We start from the raw sequence: 21796 nt of genomic DNA on the forward strand, positions 1-21796 counted from the left end.
TCAACACCATGAGTTTAGATAATCATTCAAGGGAGTCAGCCCTATGAATTGTCACAGAGACATCCCAATCTTGCTTTATATATTTATTATTCAGTGTCAATCTTTTATCTACCTATCAATATGTGATAGAAAAAACTAATCAGAATTCAAGATTAAATAATACTCAATCTTAGGTGTCACATTGATGGTTGTGGTTCTTACTTCTAAATATAGAAAGAATAAAGATTATATATAAAATTAAATTTTAATATTGATTAACCCTTGCAAAAAAGAGAGTTGGCCAAAATAAACCAACCCCATGTGTTCGGAGGATCGGCCAAAATGCTCTAACTACAGGTGTTAAAAGAACCAACCTCATGAGTTGTCACAAAGGCATCTGGACCTCATTTTACATATCCAACATTTTTGTCAATCTTTCAACTATCAATCAGTGTGAGATATATAAAACTCAATCACAATTTAAGATTGAAGAATATTCAATTATTAAGGTGTCGCATCAACGGTTCCGCTTCTTACTTTCAAAAACATATTAAAATTATCTCTTCAATTAATATTTAGTATAGATTAATTTTGTCACAAAAAAAGGGCATGTTTGGAAGGTCAGTCAAAATGATCCAACCACGTGAGTTTAGACAATTGCTCCAAACATTCAAAGATATTCATGGCTTATATAGCCAAATGAATCTTTTAATTTTCAAAGGGAACTCATATTTCTCTTATATTCTCATTTTTCTCATTGACGTATCAATTTCTAATCAATGTGGATACCAAAATCTAACTACAATGCAAGAATTTTAAAATATTTGGTTTTAATGATGCCACCTTATTAATTTCTAGTTTTCTTTGTATTGATATATTGATTTTTTTTTATATAGACAATTTTTTTGCAAATAGGGGGTTCGTCAAAATGAACACACCCCATGAATTAGAGGGTTAACCAACAAGAATTAGTGATATGGGTTTATAAGATTAGCCAAGAGAACCCAACCCCGTGAGTCAAACTAAAGACACATCACCTCCTCTTATATACATACCTTCAATTGTCGATCGTTCATCTCTCTATCAACGTGGGATACACAACTCAACCTCAATGCAAGAAATATATAATACTCAATTCTCATGGTGACACATCATTTCTTGTGAATCTTACTTATTTATAGAGAGAGCCCTATATATATGTAAAGATGTTTTATAAAAGTGACTTTTTTACAAAGGGTGGCCAACATGAACCAACACTTCATTTTGTTCAAAGTTTTCAACTTTTCACCAATGTGGGATATCTCAAACTCAATCATAATTCAACAACACCTCAATACTCAATTCTCATGATGCCACCTCAATACTCTTGGTTCTTCCTTTAATATATATACCCTGTGAGGCAAACCTTATATTTGACACAAAGTCATCCAATATATATATATATATATAATAATATAATATAATTAAATTTGCACTATAATTTCTACCATTGGGTTTGATTTGTTTTCAACCATGGTTATAGATTTCAAAAGGGTCATCCAAAGAAAAAAACCCAATGAGGCAAACCTCATATTTGACACAAAGACATCAAATTATATATATAATAATATAATATAATTAATCTTAAACTATAATTTCTGTCATTTCGTTTGATTGGTTTCCAATCAAAAGGGTCATCAAAAAAAGACAACCATATGAGGCAAACCTCATATTTGACACAAAGGCATCGAATCCACCTTTTTTATACACTTCATTTTGTTCAAAATTTTCAACTATTCACCAATGTGGGATATCTCAAACTCAACCACAATTTACCAACACCTCAATACTCAATTCTCATGATGCCACATCAATACTTTTGGTTTTCCTTTAATATATATATATATATATATATATATAGTTTTATTAAAAAATATATAATTAAATTTATTTAAAAATAGCGGGCATCTGTCGGTTCCGGTTATGGGTACCCAACAGAACTAGCTACTGGTTCCAAAAAATGAGAAATGAAACCAGTCCTGACCGGTTCCGTATTTTAGGAACCGGGACCAATCACATTTATTCTATTTTTTGAACCGATAGTTCCGGAGTGGTACCGGTTCCAAAGGTACCTGCTTTCGACGCTCACCTCTAATTCCTCCCCAAATAACAACATCAAATACATCTACTTTGTATACAAGGGTTATAACCAACAATTCTGAAACACAATCTTACACAAGATCTAGGTTAAGAACAATTGATACTAAACCTACGTACGAGATACCATCTCCAAGGTAATCAAGGTGTGCCAAATTCGTGCCTTTATCACAACTCGACTCGTCACAAATGATGCTGGTATCGCCCCTCTGATGCACATGGTAACACTTCATAGCCAAATCAACACCTTCCACTGTTGACTATGATAAAAAAAAAACAAAGCGTAGATCAACGTAGTGCCTCAATATTCAATTGACCTTAGTGCCTACTCATTTGAGTTTCATCTCAAGGCTCGTGTCCTTAGTGCCCAACCCTCTGGGTAGCACCCTAAGACTCATAGGTCTTGGTCCCTATCCCTCCAAGTAGCACCTCATGACTTGATAATTTTAGAGCCTACTCTATAGAGTTTCTTATCGCCATAATCTCTCTATGTTTGCCCTCCGGCATCTACAACCCTTTTCCTAGGTGTGTTAGCGTCAACAAATATACAAAACTCAAGATGTACAACTTGAACATACTAAATGACTCCATAGGCATTCATTTCTCATATACATAACATCCGATGCCATTAATACATACTATTTAGCACACATGCACCAACAATGATCAATACGATCAAACAACTCAAGACTCTACAGCACCAAGTACGACCGACTCATTGGCCTATGGATCCATTACTTTACAACTTCAACTTATACGACTATAATTTGAATGATCAATACATTCAAAACTTATAATCTCAAATAAATATGCAATAAATGCAAAACATGTTCAATGTCACCATTGAACCATTTTAGTGAAACAAAGTCCCAAAACATATATGAACCAATCTCAAATCAACAAAACCCTTAACTTACTTGATTACTCCATGAAAATCAATGTAAGGGCCTGTTTACTTGTGGCTTAATGAGCTTTCTGTATAAACGGGCTTATTCGCACAACCATTTGAGGCTGTTTACTTGGAGCTTATTCGCCTAGACAGAGGCTTAATCGGGCAGCCGGCTACCCACAGTTGTCCACATTAAGCCAGAAATTTGACGCTCCTACCCTTCTTCTTTATCGACGCTGCTCAAGACCCGTTCTCCTCAACAATCGACCAACAATCGTCCAACAATCGACCCTTTCTCTTCAAAAACCCTAATTGGCCGATCGATTGTTTGTGTCTTMTTTAYCGACGCTCTTCGTCCTGTTTACTCGACGCATTCTTCTGCAAAAACCCTAATCGACCGATCGATTGTTTGTGTCTTCTTTATCGACGCTCTTTGTCCTGTTTACTCGACGCATTCTTCTGCAAAAATCCTAATCGGCCAATCGATCATAGAGACAAACGATTTACCAAACGATTTGCTATATTCGGTCACAAGCCAAATGTGAGGTGTGCGATTAAGATGATTTTGACCGGTCATGTGAGGTGTGCGAGTACTAGCAGTTGTCGTTTTGGAGTTGCATCTCTTTCCTGAAATCTGAAATAAGCCAATTGTAGTGTTTTGGGGAATTAGGATCTCTAATTTATCCTCAGGGGTAAATTGGTCATTTATGTTATTCAGACTGTTGATTCAGATAGAAAAGTAAACAGCAACCCAAATTTATCCAGACAGACAAATTTATCCATACAGGACTTAATAGAAATTTTGGTAAACAACCCTAAGTTAATATATAGTATATTTACTTCAGTACAACTTCATCTATAAAAATGAGAGTATACTTATAAATTCATATTTATTTGAACCATCATTCAAAGCATCACACTTGTGTTTGGTATGCAGACTACATGGGACAGGGCGGGACAAAAAAAATAGTCTCATGTTTGGCATGCCATAAACAAAAAAAACATGGGACAAGGTGAGACTATTTTTAATTTTAGTGCGACAAATCTTGATATTTCTTGTTCCACCAAAAAAGGTGGAAGAACATGGGACTAAAGTTAAAATGACAATATTTTGATTGATTTGTTGTCATTTTATAATTATTATATGATATAAAATAACATTGAACAGCATTTAGGGGTAATATGGTCATTTTAATAGTTTTGTCCCGTTCTGTCCTAGTCGTACCAAACATAGGACAGACAATTAGTCCTGTCCCGTCCTGTCCTATCCCGTACCGTCCCGTCCCATCCAGTCTGCGTACCAAACACTACCTAAATGTCTCGGAACCCGATATATACACATTTTCAAGGTTTTATGAAATCAAACATACAAAAAAATGCATACATACCAAATAACCAGTATCATCTGATATTGATAAAACCACAAGGAACACATTTAAAAGCTCGAAATAGACATTTTTGACATGTACATGATTTTCATAAAGTATTTGAAACCTACTTTACCATGTTAGATTAAACCTAGTTTTCAGACCCATCTATAGCTTCCAAAAGATGAAAATACAGGACCCATAAACAACCAACTCTAGAAACATCTCAAGATAATTCCTTGAACCAAAAAGACATCAAAAATAAACACAAACTTCCAATCCCCTAAAAATCTCAAATAAAGATTTCAAAGCACCACTAAAGCTTACCTCTTCAACAATCAGACCTTCCAACCAAAAACATCCACAATGAATGTATCAAACCTCCAAACATGGTAAGATACTTCAATATTGCCTCCAAGTATCCCCAAAATTGGCACCATAGAGGAGAGATTGGAGTGGATGGAGGAAATGAGAAACCATAGGTCAAAATCGACTTTAAAACTGATATTGGGCATGGACGTGCGTTTTCATGCAGCTAAACTCACATGGAAAGTCCCCTTTATCCAAAATTCATAGCAAACAGACCCTGATGCCGGTTTTCATTCGGCTAAACCCGCATTAACCATTGATTACCTTCCAAATCTGTCTTTCTTAACTTGGCATAAAGATATACTCAATAGCAATTCCATGATATAGCTTGGTACAAAATTCATTTTAAGACCAAAATATCAGACGAAGTACAATTGCAAATAAATGTCCAAAATTTTGGGTCTTACAACCTCCTTCTCATATCTCTTCTTGCATGGGTGGAGGGTTATTATGTAAAAGGTGTGAACAGAGGATCAAATCCATAACAAGTTAGAAATCCCAGGGACCAAATCGTATTGTAGTCGAAACTTAATTTAACAAGTAATATAATAAACAAACTTATTAATGATTAAATATTTAAAATACAAACTTATAAAACCTTGTTGATTTTGATTATTGAAATTAAAACATCTTTGTATATGCACATAATGTTTTTTTTCATGGAATGAAATTTGTTAAGAAAAATTGACTTTGAAATAATTGAAATGAAATTTTATCAGGTTTGACTATCTGTGTGGTTGACATACATTGGAACGGAATTTTTATGTCTGATTCACATAATATTAGTTTTGGAATTAGAATAAAATATTGGTAAATGACCAAAAAATATATTTTTTGAAAATTATGAAACTGAAATCCAACTACTATGGTTCAAATCGATGGTGGTTAGCGGTGGTCGGTAGTGGTTTAGAACGACAATGGTCGGCGGTGGTTCAAAAAGGTGGTTCAGATCATGGTGGTAGATAGTGGTTCAGATCGCTGGTGGTTCGGTACACCGATTCAGGTTAGTGGTGGTCGACGTGGTTCATATCAAGTATGGAATATGAGGATAATTTTGACTTTTTGAGAAAACGAGATAGAATGAAATTGAATTCCTTTTCAATTGTGATGAAATGACCAAAATCAATGAATGGTGGAATGTGTGGAATTCAATTCCATTCTATAGGTAAAAACTCCCATTAGGGGTGAACAATACCAGTTTTTTTTCCATGTATCATTTACCAACCAATTATAACTAGTACGTAAAACTTTATACCATGTGTCGATCAACTATACATCGTACCAACTTTTTTTCGGTTGGAACACATAGGTACGGTATTGTACCAACATTGCAAAACTTGAACTTAGAAATTTATTTAAATGGATATCTAGACCAACTAGATCTACGTGCATTACAAACTGTCAAGCAGTCACATAACATGTTGACATGTATTGTTCACTTATCCCTGTTTATATAAGCATTCAAATGATCTTCGCATAACACAAGCAACCATTGAGAAGCGTCAATGAACCGTAGAGATGTGGACGAATTACCAAGGTTGTTATGATTAGAGGAATGAACTCAATCAAATTCTATATATTCATATGTATTATAATCTAGCAAAATTTAAAGCAAGATAATTTATAAATTGAAAATCAAAATATGTTATTATAATTAAACTTTAATTAATAAATAATTAAAAAAAGAAGTAGGTACGGTACGATATTACCGTGATACACGACTTTTAATACCATGTACCAACCAAGTTTAAATAGTTGGTTTTACCAACTAATTATATTGCTATCAACTAAATTGATACCAACTAAACTGATACAGGGATGAAAATTTTAGTCCTGTCTAGTCCATCTCTCGATATTGAATAAAATATAATTTTTATTTTCACATTGGATGAAACATATTTTCTATTTTTCAATGAAATATATTTGTATTAAAAATTTATATAAAATGATTTTATTGATTATGATAGGTTAAACAAACAACATTAATAAACCATACATCCCATTTGATAAAAGACAATTTTTCTTTCAAATTCAATAAAAATCTGTAATTGCAAAATCTGCAATTGCGACGATCAGGTCCGCAATTGCAACTGTAAACTTGTTGAGTTTGATTTGTTTTTTGTCTTCTAGATGGACCTAGCTACTATTGTGAATCTGGTGGGAGTATTGACGTTTGGGTAAACCCTGTAGAGAAATGGCTAGACACCAATTTGAACGTGGGAAATGGTGAGTCAATTTCCCTTGGTACTTAAGATGTAAAGTTTCAAACATTTAAGTATGTTTGACAATTAACCGATTACCATGCTGACATGATAAATGATATGATATCCAGCTTAATATTATTGGATGAAAGGATGATGACATGAATTTTTTTTTTTTTAATATGAAATCGATTTTAAATTTATTTCTAGATTAAAACTTTACGTATTTTAGTTCATTCATATATTCCATATAAAACTGAAATATGGGAAGGGTTCCAAAATTGCCCATCTTCCTTCGACGATAGATCTCAAAAATTCATCTTCTCAATTATTAGGTTTTGGTAAGGAAAAAATAGAGTGTTTGGAATGATTAAATTAATAGATAATATTTTGGAACAAATAAAACTTTAGACATTGTAAAACCTGCTAAATAACTCATTGAAGATTTTAAAATATGCAGGGACGTTCCAATTTTTTTGGAGGCCCTACTACATTCAAAACTTTTGAGTACATTGTATAAATGAGATATCGAGGATACTAGAAGAGTACTCGTGCAATGCATCGAGACACATATCGGTTTTAATGTTTTATTTTATTATTTGTCTCTATCGATGTTATAATACGATTTTATGTGTTTTTAAGAAAACATTAATGATTTTTTTTTTTTGAATAAAATATAAATTTGAAAAAAAAATATCAATGTTAATATCAAATCAACTATTTAAAAGTTCTCATTTTTATGTAATTTATTTTTTAATTATAATTTAATTTAATTTTAATAACGAAATAATTTATTTTTGGTTTAATAATATAAACATTTTAATAGATAATAACTAAGTATTATGTTAGAACTCAATAATTATCCTAATTATATTTTAGATTTTTTGTATTTAAAATGATATGTTTATCCTGTATTTGATTATGTTTATCTGCAGTTAGTTACACGAATTCAAATATAGAGCTTTAATAAGTTGTACTTACGCACAATCTACTTGCAATTTTGAGTTTTAAGTAATATGCATTAATAAAAAGTGGTTTTTAAGAGTTTTGTCAAATACTTTATAATATAGTATAAATATGTTAAGAACAAAAATAGGTTAAACTTAAAATGATTAACAATCTGAAACTAAATTTAAATTATTAATAATTTAAACCTAAAACCAAACAATTAATTATTTGAACCTGAATAATTTTGACTATAATTTTACACAAATCGATAAAAAGACTCTATGTTAATATGCCAATGAACGGCCTTTTATGTTAATAAAGTTTTATCACTAAAAAATTTAACATGAAACCTAGAAATCTGGTAAATTTACAAAATAAACCCCCACTAAAACTAACGTGCTAATCTTCCTCACTCCACGCTCGCCCCTCTCTCCCCCTCGTCATTACACCAGTTCACTCCGGTCCGCCCCGTGGGCCGTGGCCGTCGCCACTGTCCGCAACCTAGGCTGCTGCCGTCACCATCACCCTTAGCCCAGTCCCGTCGCCGACTCCGACTGTGTGGTCAAAACAGGTACGTAACGGCAATCTTTTGTTATCCATGTGATTTGATAATTGAATTGAAGCAACTACGATGTTTGTATTTCATTGGAGATTTTGGAATTTAATTATTATAATGTTTATCGATTGCTAATTAGTAATGTAAGAATTTCTGCAGAAATGTTGGATGATATATTTGTTCTCTTTTTCATTTGTAATTCAACACGTGTTCTTGAAATTGCTTTAAGTTTCTTATGCTTGAGCTTATTAAGAACACATTATTGGGCTATTGGTTCCAAACTAGGTGCTATTCTTAGGGAGTTATGAGGGTTTACTATTGAAGTTAAGAATGATCTCCTAAAAGGAGAACGGAGAAAGAAAAACAAAAAATAAAACTATGCTCTTCTTTAAACATGATTTTTCTTTTTTACCATGAAGAGTTTGCATGATGATTTTGAAGGTTGTTCCAGATGGTTTTTTGAATTTCTTGGTTTAATTTTTGTACTTCTTGATGATTGGTTATGGTTTAAGTTTTTTCTTATGTTGATTTTTGTCATTACTGTCTGTTGACCAAGTTTAAAAGAGTTTGATTGTTCAAAAAATTTCCTGCAATTTCAATATATATAGACGAACAGGAAGTGGAGCAGGCAGTACATTCAAGGACATGGAAACATGGATTTCAACTCCCCACAATACCACATTGTAACTTGGTTACGTTGCTTGGGATTTTTAACTATGTCTAAGTGATAGACTATTGGTTTTCTTTCTGATTTTCACATCTAGTCATTTTGTTTTAACAAAAATATATGGATGTTGTTGTTCTTGTCAATCATTGTTGGATGGGAATGTCAGGGCATTATTTTGATGCTTATATTTAATTTGTTTTAATATGCTACAATGGATGATGGTATTTTACATAAGAACAATTCATTACTTTAATATGTTGTTTATCTTAAAATGATCAAACTTTCTTGTTTTCATGCTATATATACAGTCATGTTTAAAACTTAATATTGCAATTTTGCAATAAAATAGAGTTATAAAAGCAAGCAACACAAAAAGAAACAGGAAAGGAAGGAGGAGAAGCAGGTTGGGAGTCGAGTGGCCTGTTTGACCGACAATTCATTTGGCAATCTCAAAACTACCAAAATTGAGCCACCAGTTGATTGATCACCCTTGTGAACCATTATGAAAGGTACCCAACCTGCTGGTAGTCAATGGCTCTTTTGGTTTTGCTATTATTTATATTATTAAGATTGGGATTTTATTGTACTTTGCATTTCTGCAAGTTATTATAATTCCTAATATGGGGTGTTCATAGTTTGCTTCCCGTTAGAATCTATATGAAATAATGTTGCTGTTTCATATTCGCCTTCTCTGATCCGTCTGGTCTTAGTGCTATCAACTGAGTGTGTGTTCAGGTATGTTGCTGCAAATGTTTCCATTTATTTATCTTGTACTCATCCAAGCATTCTATGATTCATGTACCTCAATGGAGAACTTGTGTAATTTGTTTCTGCAGTGAATCCACCATATACCGGGTACGTTTCTTTATCATATATCTTTGACTAATTTGTCAATCCTGAATTTCCAGTTACAATTATGTCATATGATATATTTATTGACTTCTTACAATTTATTTCATATTATATACTTGAATACCTGTCCCGCTAAGAAGTTTAACAAGTGAATAAATCACTCATCAACAAACATAAAAAATACTATTCTAGTTCAATAGATCTTATACTCTCATCAGCTTCAATAGAATCCAGTAACCTGACTATTTGATGCATTGCTTTCTCTATGGGTATATTCTCTATTCAGAGTTTTTATCAAGAGAAAATGAAAATCTAGGCCACCCATTGGCTACAGCCTACATTGTAGAGACACTAAAGATGTGTAGGTGTTATAGCATATAGTTTGAATGTAGAATTAAATGGTTTGGACTTGATACCATTACCTCTTGATTTTACACCATTGTCCTTTTAATTTCTTGATCCATCAACATTGGTGGGAAACCTTTCATCTTTCTCTTTTTGCTACTAATAACTGTCCTTCCCTTCACCACAAGAAGCAAAAGATTAGAAGAATAACTCAAGAGGCTGTCCATTCAACAATGACCAATGGAGTATTAACTCAATTTATGTAGACCCTTGCAACTGAATGACTTACCATGAGATTTTTTGGGGATTGTTGCCTACAATGGTCAAAAGAGGTGGATGATATCATCAACATAACAATAAAAAAATACGAGTCCTCCATTACATACAACTAGATTTTCCTCCCATGTAGCAAAGAGAAGCATTTATAGGATTTTAATAAAGGTGATCATTTGCAGGCCTGGGCTGGGCCCGAGCCGCGCCTAACTTGTTTTCTTGGTCCAACTGGCCTAATATTGTAAACCTAAGCCCTTTTTTGGGCTTAACAACTTGCCATTGCCCTCCCTATAAATGGGCTGGGCTTGCCTACGGGTTAACTGGCCTAAAAGGTGTAACTCTTATAAATCTATAAACTTGATCACTAGCAATTAATTAACAAATGTGGAACCAAAAAGTAAAGGAAAAACACTGTTGCAATCAAAATTTTAAGCAACTAAAGTGACACATGGATCTCAACAAGTGGAGAAAGAAATGAAAAACAAACAACCTTAGCCTTTTGGGTTCTCAAGAATAACCAAAGAGTCCCATCCTATAATTTAATTTTAAAATATACTACTATAATTTTAATTAATGGTAAAAAAATATTAATTATAAAATATAAACGGCTGGACGGGCCTGTCCATATTTATTTTTATATTGCCCATGTTCGCCCGTTAATTTTAACATTTTAACGAACAAACCCGGGCCCGTCCATTTTCTCAATAATGGTTGTCCAAGCCCGTATTTCTAGCAGGCTAGATGGGCCGGGTCTAGCGGGTCGTCCCGCCCATGAACAACTCTAGATTTTAAGTAATTAAATGGATTTCATCATTCTTTGTCTAGTATTTTTATGTGGAAATTGTGATCTTGTATTGGGTTCTAACAAGAAGGAAATAAATGTGTAACATTTCAAACCAAATAGTGTTTATAGAAGAGGGTATTTTGATAATTCTTCTTCTTTTGTATGACATCATTATAGAAGGGGTCCATGTGTGTGTGATATATGGTTAGGTTTAGGGGAAAACCAAAAAAGTGAAAAACTGAAGAACACCCTAATAACCATTCATTTGTACAGTATGCACATGTGCATACAAGTAATTTATCCGGTATGCACAAGTAATTGAAGATCTTTCCTGGTCTTAATGCACGTGTGCATGTTTATGCACATGTGCATACCAAACAAAATTTACTTGTATGCACATGTGCATACCATACAGACACTGGCGGATCCAAGATTTTTGCCTGGTGGGGGCACCTTCAAGGTAGACTAAAGGCCTGCAAAGTCGTCCGGCGTGTTTTTAGCCTAATTACACCGTTTCGAGGGATTTTTAAAGGTTTTTTGGTTTATTTTGAGGGATTTTTTTAGTGTTTTTGTCGATTTCGAAGGACTTTTTTGGTTGATTTCTAGAGACTTTTTTGGTTTTTTGATTGATTTCTAGTGTTGTGGGGTCCCTTGCAAAAATTTACTTGGGGGGGGGGGGAAGAAGTAAAAAGTTGTAATTTTTTTATTTTTTTATTTTTTTTAACCCTTGTAATTTTTTTTAATGGGGTCCCATCCCCCCCTACTTACTATGTAAGTCCGCCACTGCTTACAAATGAATGGTTGTTAATATTAGGGTATTTCTCAATTGGGGTTTCCCCTTAACCTCACTATATATAGACTCAAATAATATATAAACCGTCTAAAAGTTAGAAACCGTGAATACCAGTTTCATTTATTGTTTCATAGATGAAATGACACATGTAAGAACCAAACACGTGAAAATCAACCAAACCATCCAATGAGTTTGATTTTAAGCTATGATTCATATTGTTTCACATGTTCTGTTTGTGTGCGAATATGAGTGTGCGTCTCATGTATAATGTATTTTTGTTTTTATTCACTCGCAAACATTCCTTGACATTACCAAAGGGCTTTTGGCCTAGCGGTATCGTAGCCCTTGGCCTTCTAGGAGGTCAGGGGTTCAAACCTCACCATAGGTGAGGAGGGTGTGTGAGTTTATTTGTTGCATTTGCCGTATATAAATATTATATACTTCAAAAAAAAAAAAACATTCCTTGACATTTCATCTATGAAACAACACTGGATGAACACTTATGTTCACATGTGTTGTTTCATCTATGAACCAACACTTACTGGTTCTCATAGTTTCTAACTTTTAGACACTTTCTAAAATCACACTTATAGAAGGGGTCTCATGCACATAATGCCTCCTAGTTCACCTAATTAGCCTTATATGTTGTGTAAAATTGTTAAAAGCATGCCTAGGCACTGATGCGCATAACGCTCAAGTTCTTAGGCTTTTTTAAGGTCGAGGCGAGGCATATTCACGAAGCTCACTAAGGTGCTTTTGGGCCAAGGCTCGTCAAAAAGAGTTAATACCGAGTCAAACCCTAATATTAAATAAGTCTTCTCATCTCCTGGACTTCTATAAAAAAGAGTTATTAAATAACTCAAAACTCTAATATAAATACCCAATCCTCAGAACTTCACGCCTCCTATAAATTCGTAACAGACCTTAAAACTTCTCCCTCATGGCTTTAAACCCTTCTCTTCTGCCTCTATCAAATTACTGGCCGCTTGTTGCATTGGAGGCCTGTACCTGCTGCTACATACAAGTATATATAGTCATTTTTTTGTTATTCGTTGCATTGGGCCTGCCATTTTTTTGCTTGTAAGTCAGCACACACAAATATGGCAACAAGCTATGTGACCAGATATGGTTTCAAAGATTTGAAGGTCACAAGTGCTCAGCTTGTGAGGGTACTTTAATGTGATCAACTTTGCTACTAGAGACCAGTCTGAATGAGAACTCAAGTTTCTTGTGAAGGTTAATGCTGTTGGCTTAGTAAAAAACCACTTCACGACTTGTGGAATGAACATAAATATAAAAGGAGATTTTGGTTGAGAGTTGTTACAGGACAGAACATACATATCCAAAGATGGTTCTTGTAATTGTTTTTGTGTGTGTGTATATGTATATATATTGATGAGACGTGCTTCACATTCTTGAAGCCCGCACCTTGTTCCTGTCCTAGTCCCCACAACCCTTTTGCCCCCATGTATGCCTTGAGCCTTTAACAACTTTGATATTGTGGGTGGTGAGCCTTCTTCAACCAACACTATTCATGTGCATTCTAAAGACTAATAGCCCCATATAAATATTTGTTGGAGGAATCCAAAATTAGTTTATGCATCTATAATATTTATCCTTGCAAACCATCATAATAGTTATCTTTATCTATTGTTCATGTGTCTATACGAAGGGATATCCCTATAATCAATAGACCATATTAAAGTTATTCCAAATATCCAAATTACAACTCTAAAACCATGCTCTTAAGGCTTGTTACAATTATAGGCGCGAATCGCTCCCACACCCTGTTCTCATGCTTTCCCTATTGTAAACCTAGTTGTTGGTGATCATCCCATATTAGTCGGAACTTGAGAAGGGATCCTTGTATTCTAACCAGTCACTATAAAGTGGATGCTTTCAATGAGAAGGAATCTAGACAAACTGCAAGATTTTTCTCATATTGGATAGGTTGTCACATTACTAGTGAGTCCACTACCAGTTATTGTGTCTTTTTCATAGCAATTTGGTTTAACGAAAGAGGAATAAGTGGCACACTATATCATGATCTAGTGTAAATTGAGATTATTGAGATATGACACATGTTACTTGCAAGATGATGTGTACCAAATTTTTATTGCATGAGTTGGGAGCTCTCATCGAAAAACCAACAAGGCTGCCAAGACACACACACACACACATATATGAGAGGAGAGGACCAAAACTAAGAGGTCTAGTGTCAACTTGTGAGGGATCATTACAGGTATAGAGAGTGAGCTATCTTTAGTCATCTTATTCTTATTCGTCCAAAACACCAAATTGTAGATTCTCGGACAAAACTGCTGTGAGAGAGACTTTATCAATTGCATATGCAACAAGCTAGGCATGATAGAATTATGCACTCCAATTTGAGGACTGCACAAAGAGTCCACAATAGTTTAGGCATCTGTAGTATTTATCCTTCTGTCGTTAGTAGTTATCCTTATCTATTGCAATTGGGTTTATATAAATGGATTTCTCAATCAATAGATCATCAAAAATTTATCCAAAAAATGCATTTTCACACACACACACACACACGCTCGATCGCTTAAAAAACGTATGTTTCTTTCCCGACCATATATTTGCATCTCAAACACACATAAAGAACTTACATTTACAAGATCAACTTATAAAACAAGAGAACTATGATATGAAAATCAATCGTAGAGTCTATAAAAAATCAATGATCATGTCTTGTATATAATTATCGGATTATGGATGTGGGATAAAAAGAAAAGCAAAACTAGTATATTTAATATAGCAGAAGAGCTGAAGAGGTATGCCTAGATGGTGCTCTTAATCAGTTTCCAAAACCCTATCAAAGACATAAGCTTCTAGTTATTATCAATGCTAGTTCTATGGTTAAATTTTTGAATAGTTTGATCATAAACCCAAAATAATTTAGTTAGTCCATCATATTCTTGCAAAATGTTATATCTTGATCTTGTCATCTGAACTTTTTGTTTGGGTTGAACCATACATCTTTTGTTGAGAAATATATAACTTTGTGAACATCTAACATAGTGTATTGGAGCCTTTGGACATGCTTCTGAATGAAGTCTTCTGGAATTTTAGGAGTTGCACCTATCACAGATAAAATGAGAGTGGGTAGATTATGGTGGTTTGGGCACATTAGGAAGAGGCAGATGATGGCACTGGTAAGTAGTGTAGAGAGTGTAATTGTCGAGGGGGTGAGGAGGAGAGGCTGGCCAATGAGGATGTGGGATGAGCAACTGAGGTTGGACCATGGCGGCCTTAAACCTTTCCAAGGCCATTTAAACCTTTCTGAGGACTTGACCTCTAATAGGAATCCCCGGAGATGCCGGATTAGGTCAGGAGTTTAGTTGTAGGGAGTAGTAGCTACTGCAGAGGGGGTTAGAGAATGGGAGGGGGAGGGTTAGAGAGCATTCAGGTAGTTAGCCATGTTCTAGTATCGATAGAGGAGAGGGCTGCTTTCGTGGTAGTTAGGAGTGCACTGTCTTAGGCTCTGCAAAATCTTTTCAAAATTTTCAAAGCTTTTAAATAATGTTATAAAATTATGGTATTCTTTATCCAAACTTACAGCTGCTCCCAGAACTTCCCAAATCTTTGTCACAAGTTTGGGGTCTTCAAGGAAACAACATCGAGTGGAAGAAAAGTTTGCATACATCATACACTCCCCAAACCTACATCCGAGTGGGATGCACCCGGTATTTTTTTTACGGTTGGTTGCGTCATTAATTGATGATATTGAATGATCGTAGTTGATTAAAAAGTAAATCTTTGTTCAAGAATATGTTTACAAGTTTCTGAAGTTTTGGAATGCATATAAGAGCTCTTTGTATTCCTTTGAACTGCTTCATTAGTTAATGGGTCTTGAATGATTATGGTTTGGAACTATATTGAGTAAGGTAACTTGATATAAATATATTGATTGCTTTCAACTTTTCTGTTTTTGGTCGAAATACAATCTGTAGAGAAATATCTCTAAGTTTGAGAAGATCTAGAATGCTTATTAGAATTCCTTGATTGATCGCTTCACTAGATGATAACTCATGGATGATTGCAGTTGGAGACTTATATACATACGCATATCCTGTGGATTCTGTGGCGGAGACATTTTTTGGATAAGGGGTATGATTGTAATTTCACTTTCAAGTCGGACCCCAATGTAAGCCATCATTACCCATCCGATTGTCTAACATCTGTGCTCTGCCTCCTCGCTGATCATAATTGTTTCACCTACACCCCCAAAACTCCCCTCTCAACGGTGTGTCTTCACCATTGCTGGTATATTTTCCTCTGCTTCTCTGTTTGAGCGTTTCCATCAAGTTATCTGCTTTGTTTTCTCTTTAATCTCCAGCGCTTCCTTAGTTCTCTTAACTAGAACATTTTGCACTAATTTTTTGAAGTTCAGGTTACTAGATCTAATTTAATTGTTGCAAAATCTGATTTAATTTTGTTATGGATTTCAGTCTACAGATCTGATTATTTTGCCCTGATCTGATTATTTTGCCTTAATTTGGTTTGATCTAATCTAAATTGAGCTGATCTGATTTTTCGCCCTTATTTGATTGAACGTGTGCTAATCGGTTATTTGGTTATCAACACTTTTATTTGCACATAACAGTAAGGTTGCAATTTAGTTTGTAAAATGAGCTGTTGTGATCTCTTCGATGAATCGCTTTTTAACACTTTGGACTCTTGCATGAATGCCGTCGTTGTTTCCACATAGGGTAACTTATTGCTCATAATTGAAAAAGGGTTTTATCTTGTTCTTCTTACCTTTTTAGCGATGGTTAGAAATTAATACTCATGATTCACTTGACTAAATTGTCAAGCATCAAGTCCCAGTTGAAGGAAATTCATCTGATGCGGTGTGTTACACTTCACCCCCTATCAATGTTGTAGAGGGTCATGTAAATCTATGACACAGGTTGCTTTTATGTGTCCTAACTCCTGAATATGAACCGTTTTTATTTACTTCTGTTTAGCTTCTTTGTTGAGATTTACCACAAAAGACCATATGGATGTCTCTTGTTTTCCCATGGTCTAGTTAAGGTTTTTCATCTATTTCAGTGGGCATTTTGATCTCTTTTTCAAGTACCATGATTTACTTCACCGATAACATATTCTGTCATTCATCTATTTAAATAAATTGATTTAATTGATACCAAGTTTCTGGTTATATTTCTTCTACATTTTATTATTTAGATTGCATGCTATGATAATCATGTGGAGTATTACAGTCATCCTAGTTGCTACCCACTGAAATGTCCTTTTTGATGTATTGAATTCCTGAGATTATTATGGTGGATTCTGCCATAGGTAATAACCTGAGTTTGTTCTTCATTATTGTAGTTCAAATATGACCTAGAGGCATATTGAAGAGGGCATGTGTGTGGTTAGTTGTAAAAAGTCCAATTTTCTCCGCCCTTCGTTAATGGATGAGCACAAATCGAAGCTCATTGCTCAAGACTTTAACAACTTGGCTATATGGACCAACAAAATTACAAATATAATCTTGATGCTTTTCTCATTTGATCACTTTATTTGGACTATTTTACATAAATCAGTGGTCGTTCTTTATAATACATCTATCATCTCATGAATGCTTTCACCAATTAGTGTTTCAAGCATTTGTTTTGTTAAGGAGATAACTACTACAACTACAAAAATATCTTCAGCTAGTTTGTTTCTGTTTTGCCTCTTTCTCACTTATGCAATCATAATACTCACTTTTAGTTCTTTCTTTATTATTATTCGATCTGAATGTGAAGTAACATCGTTCTGCACAGTGAAACGCAAGTTCCTACTTCAGTTTATCGCATTCCATCCCTACCAACTCATCTGTATGTAGAAAAACTCGGTTGCTTTCAGTTTGTGTGAATTTATGTATTATGCCCCTGATGGGGTAAAGGAAATGTGTGTATACATCCTACCCCTCCTTACCCTACTTTCATGTGAGATCTATTAGGTACGTTTTGTTTGATTTACGGGGTACAAGTGTTCTCCTTGGCAGTGCGTTTGGTATGTGATGGGGTAGTATAGTACAATACAAAAACTTGTCCCATGCTTTTTGCGACATTAGACCTGGAGAGGACAGGATGTGAGTGGAAGAAAAATGCACATTTTCTGTCCCACGGTGGAATAAAAATCTAGGGAGATGGGGACAAGATTGATAAATCACTAAAATACGCATGTCAAATTGAAACCATAAAACCTTTCAGAATTCTTTCATCCACCTACCTCACTCTTGCCCTTCCTTTCTTGTCCAGTCTAGTTCCATCCAGTCCCGTCCTCATAGCAATCACACCTGGATCTCACCCAGTTATGAAACCAGTTACTGGGCTCCTGAACTTTAAATGTATGTATGACTCTAATATTCTGTCTGTTCATTCTTGCATCTATTGTTTCTATTTTTCTTGCAACACTTTTGTGAAATTTGATTAGATTTGAGAACGTGTCGCATCATCCCTCTTTACAACTTCTATATCTTACGTAAATCTCACATTTACCAAGAGCCCGGATAATTTATTTTGTTTTTGTGTAGAAATGGCCAAGACAAGGAGTATGACTAGAAACCAGAATCATGCTGCATCTAGTGGGAAGAGGTTCAAGGCTTCTGATGATGATAATTCACCACCCTGGTCAGACCTTCACCATGAATTGCTTTTTCTAATCATGATGCAAATGGGAATTGTTGATTTTCTTGCATTCAGCGGAGTTTGCAAATCATGGAGGGAACTCGCGCTTGCTAACAAGCACCGATTTATGGCATCCAGACAGCCAATGTCCATATATATGTCTTTTACTGGTGCACAGAACGCCTGCTATCTGGATGACTTTATGGGAAGGAAGTTCAAAACCATCCTTCCCACATCTACTGTCAGGATGTGTGTCGGATTAACTTCTGGTTACTTGATCCTATTCGGGAAAAAAAAACGTGATTTCTTGCTTGTGAATCCTATCACAAGGCATGAACTTCATTTCCCAGTTTACCCCTTTTATGTAGGTACCAAACCATCAAGAATCAGGGCTATTCTCGTCTATTCACCTTCATTGTCGGGATGGGTGTTCTTGATCACTATCAGATTCTCCACAACAGTATCATTCTCTTTAGCTGGTGAACGATCCTGCTGGAAATATCTCTCGTGCCGATTCCCCATCTGCGATATACATGCTTTCAAAGGCAAGATATACATGTTAGATGTTAATAGTCGTTTGTATGAAACGAGACTCAATCAAATCCCGACCTTGATGTCACTCAAACTCAAGAATACCCCAGATTCGTACCTCGTGCTTCCAGAGTTTGTAAGTTCGGGTGAAAACATCTATCTGATGGGCTCTGTTTCTGGAAACTTGTATATGGTTCAGGAAGTGGATTTCGACAAAATGAAATGGTCATACCCGAAAAACACATTAGGGGAATATACACTCTTTTTGGGCGACTCCAAGTGTTCTGCGGCTATTAAACCATCAAGCTGGGATGATTCACAGAAGCAGTTTGAGAGGTCCGCTTACTTATATGGCGGATACGACAAAACACGAACGGCAAGTTCGTTTACGGGCCACATGTGGTACTTCCCCCATGACTGTTTCAATGTTAATCTCTTGGAGGAGTGATGCTTGTGAGTTCTCTCTTATCTTTGGTTTTATAATGATGGATTTGAAATCAGAATTTGGGTATTTTGAATCTTTTTATAATGGTTTTGAGAACCAGAAACACCATCAGGTGGATTTGGATTCTGCTGGTTATGGTTAAAAGAGTCTTTGTCACCTTTTCCCTGTGGGTGGACACAAATATCAATTACATCTCCTGCTTTATGACATTTGGTAATTGGTGTCCTTTGGATTTAAATGTTTTGTATCTCTTTTTGGTCGGAATCGGAATGATCAAATTTCTTTGACCAAATTCCAATTCCTTCATTTGGTTCACATATTGAAATGGATGGAATTCTTTGAATTCCACTAATTGATGAATTTATCATTTCTTGGCATAAGTGAAGGAATTGAATTCCATCCCTTTGCATCCAATTAAACCTGACACCCTCCATCCCTTGTCCCTCACCACGACCATGCCACTAGTGTCATTGTCACGCCACCTTCCCCAACCGCCGTTCTATACCGTCACAACCACTAACCCGCCCCACCACCAATGGCCTGTTGTCATCACCGCCGCCACCCCTAAACCCCCGCCCACCAATAGTCCAATACCACTAGGCCGCTACTGTTGTCATCACTGCTGCCATCCCCCACCCTCCCCCAAACAAAGATGGAGATTCCAATTTCTCTGAGATATCACATTCCAATTCCTACCAATTAAACGTGTGGTCAAAAAAACTCAATAGACTTTAGTGTTTCAAATGATTGAGTTCTTGGATAATTTTTTGGAACAAATAAGTCTTTGAACATTTTAAAATCTGTTATATAAATCATTGGACTTTTGGAAACCTGTTAAGTGCATCCTTGTGACGAATAAATCCTTACATTTACAAAATCTCAGTCATTTCGAAACTTATAAAAGTTGTACCTAAAACATAAACAAATAGGTATAAAAGTTGGGCCAAAATATACAAAAGTTGTATCAAAATATACTAAAATATGCACAAAAATATACCAAAAATCGTGGCAAAATATATTTAAGTAATGTCTAATCTATATTAAATCGAATGTGTCGTTGCATGAACTATTCTTCACTTAGCATCCCTAATCTATTTCTGGTTGAGGTACAACAATTTGACTTTCCGGATATAAAAGAAGGAAACGATGTTGGTTAATGATGATGAACTTCAATAACACTTTTTTTTTTTCGGGATAAATTATGATCATAATCTATTACCAGATTCAGACATAAACATGGATCTGATCTCACCTGATGCTGCATGAACATTGTCATCTGATGTATACCTTACATATGACAAGGACCAAGAATCTTATTCGATAAAAGCGAAGTCAATAACTGATAGTCTTATCCCGTAAGTGAGGATGACAACTCTTACCACGGTTGACACTTACTAGATAAATTTTACCTGTAAACGATTATTGAGTAACTAAATAAGTGTTTAGGTAAATGATCCCTTCACGTCTAAATGATTAAGAAATTTTCTCTCTTGCTAATTCATGGCACAAGGAAAGTGGTTACTAAGGTAAAATATGCTACTTCAAGGGCAGCCACGGTAAATATTTTAACAATCCATAAATCATACTTTTTATGAGTATTTATTATGAATATTATTCCTAATAAATGGTTGTCACGACATTCATCATGAATATTTGATCATAAATATTCACAAAACCAGTGGTTCATGAGTTCATAAGATATTTAAGGTTCTTAAATGATTCTTCCTATATATAAAGGGGGAAAGAGGTTTAGGGAAAAACTTAAAAAAAAATGAAAAAACGAAGAATGCTCTGATAACCATTCATTTAGACAATATTTACATGTGCATACAATTAATTGAAGTTATTTTTTGGCTTTTATGCACGTATGCATCGTATGCACATGTACATACCGGACAAATTGCTTAAAAGTTATTTGTATGCATATGTGCATACCATTTAGATAAAATGTTACCAGAGTTTTTTTGTTTTCTTCAGTTTTTCATTTTCTTTACAGTTTCTCCATGAACCTGAC

The 21796-nt window shown here is 34.8% G+C and overlaps 1 protein-coding gene across 4 annotated transcripts; it reads left to right on the forward strand.

The window, feature by feature from the left end:
* Nucleotides 1-8386: 8386 nt before the first annotated feature.
* On the forward strand, nucleotides 8387-19991 carry LOC112523213. 4 transcript variants are annotated; one of them, XM_025132731.1, is made up of 6 exons: nucleotides 8387-8460; nucleotides 9462-9847; nucleotides 9949-9967; nucleotides 15745-15869; nucleotides 16229-16449; nucleotides 18713-19991. In XM_025132731.1, exon 6 carries the CDS (start codon nucleotides 18715-18717, stop codon nucleotides 19783-19785), a length of 1071 nt encoding a protein of 356 aa, XP_024988499.1. In that variant the 5' UTR covers nucleotides 8387-8460; nucleotides 9462-9847; nucleotides 9949-9967; nucleotides 15745-15869; nucleotides 16229-16449; nucleotides 18713-18714; the 3' UTR covers nucleotides 19786-19991. The 4 variants fall into 4 exon arrangements, with proteins under 4 accessions (XP_024988499.1, XP_024988497.1, XP_024988496.1 ...); XM_025132729.1 differs by lacking the exon at nucleotides 8387-8460 and having other exon boundaries at nucleotides 9384-9621; nucleotides 9748-9847; XM_025132728.1 differs by lacking the exon at nucleotides 8387-8460 and having other exon boundaries at nucleotides 9384-9847.
* Nucleotides 19992-21796: the final 1805 nt, after the last annotated feature.

The sequence above is a fragment of the Cynara cardunculus genome (assembly GCF_001531365.2).
Source record: "Cynara cardunculus var. scolymus isolate 2C chromosome LG 12, CcrdV1, whole genome shotgun sequence".
Lineage (NCBI taxonomy): Eukaryota > Viridiplantae > Streptophyta > Magnoliopsida > Asterales > Asteraceae > Cynara > Cynara cardunculus.

Bases quoted from the DNA above. Each gene is read 5' to 3' on its own strand.
- LOC112523213 (XM_025132731.1), top strand. From the start codon at position 18,715: ATGGCCAAGACAAGGAGTATGACTAGAAACCAGAATCATGCTGCATCT.